This window comes from Anneissia japonica, unplaced genomic scaffold, assembly GCF_011630105.1.
Source record: "Anneissia japonica isolate Jap-2015-1 unplaced genomic scaffold, ASM1163010v1 scaffold288091_len1417266_cov198, whole genome shotgun sequence".
Taxonomy (NCBI): Eukaryota; Metazoa; Echinodermata; class Crinoidea; order Comatulida; family Comatulidae; genus Anneissia; species Anneissia japonica.
The window spans coordinates 236,802-248,567 of record NW_022684833.1 but is presented as its reverse complement, the minus strand read 5'-3'; the positions used below and the strand labels follow the sequence as shown (position 1 = coordinate 248,567).

The 11,766-nt window shown below is 35.1% G+C and overlaps 1 protein-coding gene across 1 annotated transcript in view; it reads right to left on the bottom strand.

Annotated features, from left to right (window-relative positions):
- LOC117107456 (collagen alpha-1(XI) chain-like) overlaps nt 1-3,811 on the bottom strand; it is an 80,434-nt gene extending 76,623 nt beyond the window's left edge. Inside the window, exon 1 of the mRNA XM_033249157.1 lies at nt 3,420-3,811. Coding sequence (XP_033105048.1) covers nt 3,420-3,537 — 118 coding nt within the window. The 5' untranslated portion in view covers nt 3,538-3,811. The remainder of the gene's footprint in view (nt 1-3,419) is intronic.
- Between the last annotated feature and the right edge of the window lie 7,955 nt (nt 3,812-11,766).

The window sequence follows — 11,766 nt, the reverse complement described above, 5'->3', positions numbered from 1 at the left end:
TATACATATAGTGATATATTTACTTGACTATTTTAATGCTAATAACAGTGACTTAGTTCACGTTTTGGCAATTCTGTCCGGCCAATTGAGTGCTTTTTCCTCTCTACTTTTGTGTTTGTCAGTTCGTTGTATTGTTCCTTTGACTAAATAAATGAAATGCAATGAAAAAGTATCTTTAACCGTATTTTCAAAAGCAATTGTAAATTTAACGGGCATGTACTATGTTCAGACACGGCCGCAAATAAACAAAATATAAAGGCTAATTTGTGGTAGTTTGTGGTAACCAAACAATCGGTTACCGTGCTTTATGGGTATCGATAGTTTTAAGTGCTTGTACTTTCAATGAGCAGATTCTTGAGAGTTCAACAGATATTAATAACGTTGGAAACTGGGTGAATAAGCGATTGAGGAGGTCATTCAAAGTGTGAATTTAACTGACATGGTCAACATTCTTTTAATTTCATATTTAATTCATATTTTCAATATTTTTGTGTTAGACGGTGTAACTGTACGTACAGTAATATGATTTTAGCGTTCCGATATTCATCAACCTACGGTAGTTTATTACGGTCCAATAATGACAAGTGTAGCATCCGGGGATTTTTAAGAAATCATTGTCTAGTTAACCTTTAAGTCAAATGTCATGTTCCTACTATAGGAATGACAGATCATGTAACTGTTTTAATGTGTTGTCTGTCGTGAGCAAAAACAAACAAAAAAAAAACTAACATCTATTATCTATTTACGTTATAACCTTTGACTTTAAAAGTAGAAAAAGGAAATAAAATTGTCCTCGTCAATTAACAGACACATACATTTTAATAATAATAATGATGACGGTAATGGTTGGTCACTTGTGTTTGTAATGATATCGAGGATGATGATAAGGCCAAAATAAATTCATTGTTAGTTTCACGTCCGGGACTTGAAATTATTTTTGGTGAGGGTATTTACTATTTGCTTTTTACTATCCTATAGTGGTAAATAGTAAAAAGATTTATTTTAATTTTTTTGTTTATAAAAGAAGTAAAATGTCATTTCTGCCATTTATGTTTCCACCTCTTCTTAGTCTTAACATAATTCCTTCAGAGTCATTATTTTTATTGTCCATGGAAAAATGAATGTTTTTTTGAAAAATAGTACATTATTTCACGAGGCTCCAGAATTTGATGATAATGATTATGATAAAAGAAGATGATGGCGATGATGATCATGTTGTTGATAATGTTAATGATGATGATGAGAAGGAGGATGATGATGACGATGATGATGACGATGATGATGACGATGTTGTTGATGATAATAATGGGGGTGGTGATGATGACGATGGTAGTGGTTATGATAATATTGATGGTGGTAGGTAGACATTTGGTGATCCTGGTGGTGATAGTGATGTGGTGATGATGATTAACAGGCCTATTTATATAGAGTTAAACCAGATATCAAGTATAATAATAATAATAATTTTGATCTGTGCCTAATTTGAAGTTAATAACATACCGTATGTAATCCTTTTAAATAATGAGCGACTTAATGGTTTAAATGCATTTTTAGGTGTTTTCCATAATTACTTCAAGGAAGTGTATTTTCGTTAATTTTTTTTTAACGCCAGGGTGGCCTAAAACAGTTGCAATCCTACAATAAGGCCATATCTCATTCACATATCTCACAAAATCCCTGTTAGGCCTATCTACTATATTACTACTGTAATGACCCTGGATATATATTCAATAGACCGTATCCGCTGGATAGCCTTGGTTTATTTTGCCCAAAAAGTACGACTGTCGTTTTAAAAAAGACACGTTAATTTAAACAAGGAGGTACACTAACATAATGCGTTCAATTAGCTAACGTTTCTTCGTGAGAATTTTTTTTACATTGTTGTTGTGCTGTAGGTCTATACATTTAAAATGAAATAAATAAACATGCGTTGTAACGATATATTATATTTTGTTGCTGATTATGAGGAAGAATTGTTGAAAGGAAGCCGTAACTTAACGTTTTAGCCATGACACTAACCTAAATGACAGCGTGGCGGAACTGCATAACCAGTGTTGAGATTGATATGGAAGCGCAGCAATTAATTACTCATAGCACTGACGGGCTGCAGTTAATCACATCAACTCTTAAACCTGCCAATTTTAACTTATTAATTTAATAATTTAATAATTAGGAAAAATCTTCGAAAAGTTAATGATTTAAGATTGTTTCAAATAATCTATTATGTTTCAAATGTGATTGAATTATATTAGGTTTACTTTAAATTTCATTAGTCTTAAATTAAAAGAAAATTGTACGCAAAAAAGGAAGTTCATGTAATGACCTAAGAACAAATCTTCGATTCATTGTAAAATAAGGAATACACATCTGCAACAGAGATCAAATATAAATCTCAAAAAACAATGGTCTCTGTATGACCGTCTCATTCCATCGGAACTTGCGCGCTCGGGTAATGTTCGTGCTGTATTCGGATTAATGCTCGGTAAAACTTCTCGTTTAAAAATACAGTATTGTTCTGCGAGTTAATACTGGAGCATAATAGGTTATAGGGCAAAAATACGTCAATTGCATTCTTGTTTAGAAGGATTGACCTCACTTTATTCCTGAGAAATGGTCCACTTGATGATAAGTGTAAAGATTCAAACGTTTTGTATAAAAGATGGCGACGAGTAGATCGTGCTTTTCCTGGCAGAACTTTGTCCTGATATATAAACCATACTTAGGCAGACTCTCGCGGGAGTTCATTCCGGAGCAAATGCAGGGGACTTGAGCATCTTGGGCGGAGTTAACACTTCGTTAGCAGCTGCCAGAGTGCACACACCAACTTTGCTATCATCAAGGATCCGTAAGACGTATATAACATCTCGAAGGACAATCAGCTTTTTTAATCACTTGTTACATTTTTACATGACATGTTTGCCAAAAATTGCATTTGCATCTGTGCCATTAAAATGTAACATTTATTGGCTGAGACGAAGGTTGATGAAAGTAAACAAAATTCCATCACTCGAGGTACTGTATAATCGAATTTCAACGAATCAATTTAAAATGCGATCCGCCAAAATGTAATCGGTTAATATCGACAAAGGCTAAAGCACGTATGAACAACAATACCTTTGATACAAATTTAAACTGATTTAACCTGTAAAAAACATACAAAAGTCGGTGCACTGATACGTTTAGCATATCCATAAACAGGATTAAACCCAGATAAATAATGAGTAGGCGTTTTGGCTGGAACCAAAAGGTTATTATTATAAGATAGCCCTAGAACTTTTGAAACACAGGACGTGATGCTATGCTCCCTGCCACAAGTCTCATTTACCGGGCGGCTAGAATTACACACCTGAGCTATAATGTGAATCGCATAAGAAAATAAATGTGATCGTGACAATGTGCTATTCGTGAAAATAACTCACCTGCCGGTAAAGGTACAACTGTTGCATTAGAAATATCGTTGACGATAAATAAAGTTATGACCACGGATGCTAACAAGTGTACGGCCGAGTGCCGACTCCAAAAGAAGTTCCGTTCCATTTTGTACTTTCTGTCTACAAGTTGTCGTTGGAACCTCTCCAAACGAATCAACTCGCTTAAGTCTCTGTTCTAAAAACGTATTCAATTCACAAGCGTGTTTAATATGCCATAGGAGTAACTTCGAAACGTCGGTGGCGACTGCTGAGAAGGAGTTCTGTATAGATGTATCCCTACTCTCTAAGCCTCTCCACTGTAGACAAACGAAGTTTCCTATTCAGTGTCCGAGTCTACACAACTGACTGCAGAAACTTGCTGAATGCTTAGCGTGTTTCAAAGTCGCACTATCAGACACCCAGAGAGCTCGAAGTAGTTGCCCAATCAGTTTTGGAACGCTGCATTTATGAATAGGGATGTTATTGTCCAACGATAAAATACCTTTTTTTATGAACCTGGGGAACAGCGTTGGAATTGAGAGTTTTTCTCTTGTATTTAATAACATACAGGGTTGTTTTTTCATTTTCACTGAAATATATTAGCATGCGTTTAAATAGTATTTTACTATAATAGAAATATTGACTTTCAAATGCTCCACACATCGATGAAACCATAAAGGAAGCTTCTCTGTTCCTGGAAGGAAGCTCCAAATCTCCAATTTTGTCACTGATACTTATTCCTGTCCATGATTATTTCGAAACGAGATTAGATATGTTCACTCCAAATGCACTAATACATAGGAGTTGATAAACGGGTGAGCAAAATATAAAATACCCCTATTCAAGAATGGTTTCGCCTACTATGTTTGATATATTAGGTTTATTAAAACTATAGTGAAGCTTTAGTTAATTAAAACAATTCTTGTCAATAAAAATTTGCAATAACACTTATTAAATTTAATGATTTATATCAATGCCTTTTATTTAAAAAAAATCGTACAAAATAACCATTGCAATTACATAGAGCCTACCGCATTTGGTTTTGTTATGTAAATGGTTTCTCGTAAATATGTTCACAACCAATACAAACATTGTAAATGGTATTTAAAATACCTGACCTAACTTTTTTTTTTGAAAATAGGAAATACTAGCCACTGCCAACTGTTTCTCCTGTTTATTTTTAAAAGGATTCGATTGCGATTCAAATAACAAGCTCAGGTGTGTCATAACACAGAATGTTCCTCGAGCTTCCATTTTGTCCTTTTAATCACCTTTCGTGTATTATTCTTGATATTGAACTAATGAAGTTAGCTATAGTAGTCTCCTACTATATTACCAGTAACATTAATTGGTATGTTGGAAAGGTAAAGGTAGGGAATAACCTGTGACTTGCAGCTTACTAGGCTGAATTGCTAACAGGCATGGACTAACTCACTCAACAACTTTTCTTTTCTCCCCAAAGGGTCACTTTATGTCGGGATCAGCACTTTCGCCTGTCCACTGACGCATACCAAGGACATTAGTGTGGGCCGTGCCATCTACTAGTAGTAGATCTACTCGGACGTTATTGCCGATACTGTCATTCTGTTATAACTAAGTACATTTTCATTTCTTTTCACAAAGGCCTATTAGATACTAATACTAATAATTATCATTAATTACTTATTTTTAATAATAATAATAAAATAATAATAATAGTATTAATAATAATAATAATAACAATAATAATTTCATTTCTTTTCACAAAGGCCTATTAAATATTAATACTAATAATTATCATTAATTACTTATTGTTAATAATAATAATAACGATAATGATAATATTAATAATGATTTATTTATTTTATTTTATTTTATTCATCTGGCAAAACAATTAACAATATAAAGCATTACAAATACAAAAAAAATCAGAAATTCACAAACAAAGAATAATCAGGTGAGCCAGGGAGCAGCAAAAGTGGGACCACTGTTATCTTAGAGATGCGCTGCTCCCAGAAAAAATATTAATAATAATAATAATAATAATAATAATAATAATAATAATAATAATAATAATAATAATAATAATAATAAAAATAGCAAAAAGCAAAATCAGTCACAGACTTACATTTTTTCACATTGATATTTCCGACCGACCAAAATCGTGTGAAACACAAAAAAAAAAAAAAAATCCCCGTTTATTTCCTGATACAGGCCTCGGTTTAAATTTGAGTGTATAAAGCATGGATGACGTCACAAATCGAGGTTCTAGTTTCTTGCCCTGAGATTGAACTATGTACACTATAACACTACTAACCGGTATCCAGCTTGTCTAGCCAATTAAAAGGAGCCATATGGGGCGTGATCAGGTACAAAATGTTAATGTGGTAAAGGTAATATTGTTGCTTCCCTAAAAATGAAATCGATGGTTATTATAAAATGACATTGTCAAACTTTTCAAAAAAAGTATCCTCAGAAATCTGGGGGAAATAGTCTATCAGTACAATATAGAATTGTTGAGGTAAAGAGATCCATCGTTCACTTAGGAACATAGCCTGTGAGATAACGAAGAGAAAGTGGAGCAATAACACTAATAAATAGCAATAGCAATAACATTAATGTACTACCCACGTATACTGTACTTTTCAACTGGTGGTAGTCTTATGGTTAAAATAACAGACCGATTTGAAAGACGGGTTTCATGGTTGTAGAGACGAACGCTTACTAGTATACCTACCAATCTATCTTGCTATATGTACTACAGTGCCAGCCAGCCCGTAAGGTGCAATGAGGGGTATTTGTTTTCCATTTCAATGTAGTTTTCCTTGTTACTCCTCAGAAAAATTGCAACACACATCACTATTTTGTTTTCGATATATTCGTTTTAATAATTATAACAAAGAGGTATTTTTATACCTCCTTGATTATAATCTAAGATGATATTAATTTTATTGCTCCTAATGTACCGTATCCACATTTGAAAAAAATTGTCTGAGTGTGGAGAAGATATATTCGGTGTGAATACCAATTATAATTAACAACCCTTATTTTCAGTGGGGTCCTTCTCGTGGTGACTTTAATTGTTTCAATATTGGCATAGGCCTATAGCAACAATTGTTGTTCGTCTTTCATTTTAAGTCCTCTCGATTAGTAGCTTAAATGCTAGGCCCATTTCTATCGTGGTTTAGTACCGGTAAATTCCGAATGGGTTTCACTCAAATTACAGTAGCCTAATTCATCAAAAAACCAAATACATTTAAAGAATAAAATACTGTACAACGCAACAATATTCATACGTACACGTCGGAAAAGAACAAATGAAACATTCATTATGTCAATACAAGACGCAGCTGATTAATGTGAGAAAAAGTTATTCATTCACACAACACTTTCACTATAGGCTCATGTGAAGCTGCAGCCCGTCTCATTACCCACCTAGCAAGGGCGGGTAGGTCCGCTGGGTATTGAATAGTTTACCGATTACATATGTCATATGTAATGTGGAATTGATCATATTTTGATTCGGGTTCGCAACAAGGGTCGTCGTTGAAGCCCACTGCTGGCTCCATGGCCACCTTTTAACTACAGCTTCGGGTTACGTAGCATAATCGCCGGCTAATTGAACTCATTGTGTTAATAATGGAACTATATCGAATACATTTTATCAAATTATTTTATTAATAGGCCTCTCTATCAGGCGTCTATAAAGTATATGAGCAATATGTTAACAATAACCATGTTTCTTATATAGAATTTTACACCAATCAGAATAACATGACTGTAAATAATGACTCATAATATTTTCCATTTTTTATGACTGACTTTGATTCGTGATTGATAGATAGCCTTGATTGTTTGATTGATCGATTTATCAATCCATCAATCGACCGACAAACCAACTGACCGATCGACCGATTATTTAATTGATTGCTGTGTTTTATAACACAACGAAAACATGTCTATAAAACAAATGCATTTATAGGTCTTACCATCAGGTCAACAGTTATTGATATTATTGCACAAACGAAAACTACAATTAAACGGAAACGAGTAGTATTTTACAATATAACTTTTCCCCCTGTAAAACCAATCAGAAACATACCAATGCAATATTAATTCTATAGTAGACAGCACGTAACCCAGAATGGACTATCGTGTTTTGCACACGAGCCGCACGATTAATCAGAAGAAAATAATATAAAATGTAAACAAGACACATTCTCCTGAGATCGGGATCAATGTTGACCTGAACTTCTTGTGACACAGTTATTGATCTCTCCTACGGGAGACAACATCCAGACTAACGGGAGTATATAGGACAATCCAACGCATCTTCAAGTGTTATCAACACTTTCTAGCAAAGCTTTGTGTGACTGTACAGATGTGGGCACTTCCTTTAAGACAAAATGACGTAAGAGGTATATATAGATAACCACCATATTCAGACCATTTCAGAAGAACCGGTAAAACGACTGGACAGTGGTCGGGAGCATAGATTACCTTAGCGATCTATCATGAACACCTATAAATAGATGATTGCCAGCTACTTACAATATCGATAAATACTGTTCCGTTATTTTTCTATACCAAGCGGTTGATGAAGGTAACGATACGGCCTTATTGTATGCAGATCTACTAAGTGGTGGATTCCAGGGGGCCCAACCGGCCAGGGCCCCCTAAAAATTTTTCAAAATTGTAAAAAATTGGGGAAAAAAAAAGAAAATTAGAGAGTGCCTTCTAGAGGTGACATAATTGTAAATGTTCTTACCTCAGCCCCAGCCATGGTGGGGCTGAGGTGGTATTAGACCTTCTATCAATTAGTTCCTCCCTCGGATTACTTTATTTCAATTTCCTAGATCCGCCACTGCTACTGGCACGGCTGCAGCTTATTTTATTAAAATATAATAACGTTTAATTAATGCAAAATTCGATTATTGCTCAATGAGTTTGGTATGCAACTTCATCAATATACTACCATTAAAAACGGAAATCACTACCAAATCGAAAATATGACGCTAGTATAATCATGGTATAATCGTTCCCAACGGCTTCTTCCTGTACAAATCAGATATTGATATCTTCACTTAATTGTTTAACCGGTAGGGTGACCTGCAATTACCGGGTGATAGACCATTCCGGAGTGTCAATCAAACTTAACAACCAACCAATCAGAACAGAGGCCAGGAAGACGCGTGTGTCCCAGAAGCGCACGTGTTTGCGTATGTTGTTACACTGCACTTTTTGGGGCCGCTTTCAACCAGTATAGCCGCCCGGTATCCCAGTCTATTAATCAACATCTAACTTGAAGCCAAGTTGAGTAGACCATACCTCCATGAGTAGACCTACCATCTAATTACTTGCAAAATGTAATCAACTATAATAATGACAATTATTGGATATAGGCCTATGTGTGTGTGGTGTATAGAGTTGGGTTTCCTCGCTGTTTTTTTTTTCTTTTGGCACGTGAATGAAAAAAAGAAGGCTCTCTAGAAGGGTGCTGGAGGAGATGGGAAACATTTATTTTCTAGTCTTAAAGTCTGGAACTCCATACCAACCAGTTTTAAAGAGACTTGATCATGTTATTAATACTAGCGTGCGACGATATGAATTGAAATGTTTCTTCCTTATACGGCATTTACTTGTGAATAATGAATGAACTCTGGAATAATGTGTGTTTCTGCATCTCAACCAAATTTCTTCTGAAAGCCTGTCTGTGGAATGTCTCGAAACTTCCGAGTTTTACAAAAACATATGAAAACCAACATATGACGACGGGGAAAAGCAAACTAGCATAACTTCTCTGTCCTTCACCAGCCATTAGCTTTAATTTACTGTTTGTCCTTCAACAGAGGTTCCTACAAACTTAATAGGCCTGTAAATAACAAGGCCTAAATGAAACGGGCCCGTCCCTAAACGCACACCGTTTGAATGACTCACATCGCACGTTTTTATTATCTCCCTGGGAATTGGCGGATTTGAGCGCATCTTGTCTGCAGGTGGTAGAAGAGGTAGATTCAGATGGAGTAGGGGGTGGTGAAGCTAACCCGGCTCACTATATTTAAAAAAAATTATTTCAGAATGGAAGAAAAAGAAAATTCCATTCCATTTTAAGTTTGACAGTGCTATCTCCGATCATCCAGCGATCCCATAGACATAAAATATTATATTTCAGCCCCGAAACTGAGGTAGTCTAGAACCGCCGCCGTCTGTAAAGTTCCTTATCTCGGGCCCTCTATACTTCAAATTCATGGATCCGCCACTGTGTATAGTGCAGATTACAGTTTTTATATTACGATGACCACGTTTCCACAGTTGGACTATTTAGACCTAGCCCCCTACTTTTTTTTTTAAGAGTAAAGAATCCTCACCTACGTTGGTTTTGAATCGTACGCTTAATAAACACAACCATTATTTTCATATCAATTACCGGCTGTCAAGATTTTTCTGAAATGTGTATATGAAAAAACTCGATAATAAATCAAAACCAAATGAATGGAAAGAAAAAAAAAATACGGCGGTTGGAGACTACCAGTACAGTGACGTCACCAACCCTGGATGGTGCGTGCTTAAAGCTGATAATCATTGCAGTGTCTTGAACGGAAGAACGAATTAATAGATATTTCTCTTCTGTTTGGAGTATCATAATTCTGGGTCTTCGGACACTTGTAGCCATGTCCTTCAGGTTATTTTGGAATAAACAAGGTTACAAAAGTGAGCCGGCCCTATACATGATTTTATTCCTGAGGTGAAACGTCATAAATGTGTTTAATGAATCATTGAGGATAATTGATTAAAATATGCGTATTTACAAAAGTATGTAAATTCTAATTCTAGTGATTTTTTTTTTCAAATTAAGACTTTTTACTGCGAATAACAAAACTAGTTGGATGACTAATTCGCAAACAAACTAAAGACACTTAGATTCATTTGAAAATGGACAATTTTCTGAAATTAATTTCTTTATAACCTTCCAACTCAGGACACGTTGAGATTAGGACTTCTGGAATCATCTAGTAGTTTGATCAGGGATCAATCGTATTAATAATATGTAATGTGACTGCACCCTGGTTTGTTATAGCCATCTGATGATGCATCCGGGTTAATTTGAATCGTGCCACCCGCCACTTTAAGGAAGACAAGACTGCAAAGTGATCAATCAGTCGCGTATTTTCATTATAATAAGTGCTTTGGACCAATATTGTGGCTATGTGTTCTATACCAGGTAAAATATATCATCCAGGTCCAGACCGAGCACCAAATCAATAGCCGTGATTGGTGAATCATCTACACGCACGCGTTGCCGACTCGTTAATATGCCTTCTGTACTCGTGGCTATTAGCGCGCACTCAAGAGGGCAACTTTATAGGTTTTTCAGTTAATGTATATTACTTTTCAAACTTTGCTCTTGAAATTTAAAATGGCTGAGTGCCAATTATTTTTGCTGGAATTCACCAGTGCGCCATTTCCTGCGTTGTATTAGGTCTATATAGATAAATCATATAACCATGGCAACATACAGAGTATGTCACATCTAGAATATTATACAGCATTCATTAGTATTTTGTTCCTACCTACCTACCATAATACTGGCTCAACTTTTCAGCAAGACAACGCATTTGCTAACGACTTTAATAATGGAAACGAATATTTTCGATGCATTTTTATAAATATAGAACTATAATCGGTATACTAACGAAAACTTAATTCTCTATGCATATGTAAATATTATATCCAATCGGAAGAAAACTATAATCAATATATAGACTCACAAGAAAATGGGTTTACAAAAAATAACATAACAGCACGCGTTCGAAAAGTTATCACGAGATACCCGATCTGTTGACAGTCAGTAAAATTGGTTCTCTGGTATACTAGGCCTATAGTTTGTGCTGATCATGTAATGATACCCCATCCCGAAGGGCAATACAAGGGCAAGCGAACAGCCTGGGCCATTTAAAAGTGATTATCGATGCCAACACCGTATCGGGATGTCAAAGTAAATCACCTTTTTCTTCTCTTTTTGTTAGACTTTATACACTTTTTTTTATAAGAACCAGTAAAATTTTGCCCAGGTGTTCTTATTTTTTGGCCGATCTCAGGCTCAAAATGTTCTTATTTTGTTCTTAGTTTACACACCTATTAAAAAAAATAATTTAATTGTACGGCAGTATGCACTGTACTGGAATGTAGGTGAAAGTGACCCCACAAAAAAGTCAGATAGGTACATCTACTGTACTGTATGATTGAGGGTATTATTACAGTCACACCTACTGCAACAGATATAATATTTTGGTTTTTAAAAATATAAACCTCATTTGAAATTTTACCTCAGTCTCAATTTGTTCTTATTTTGTTCTTAATTTTTAAGCAATTTCAG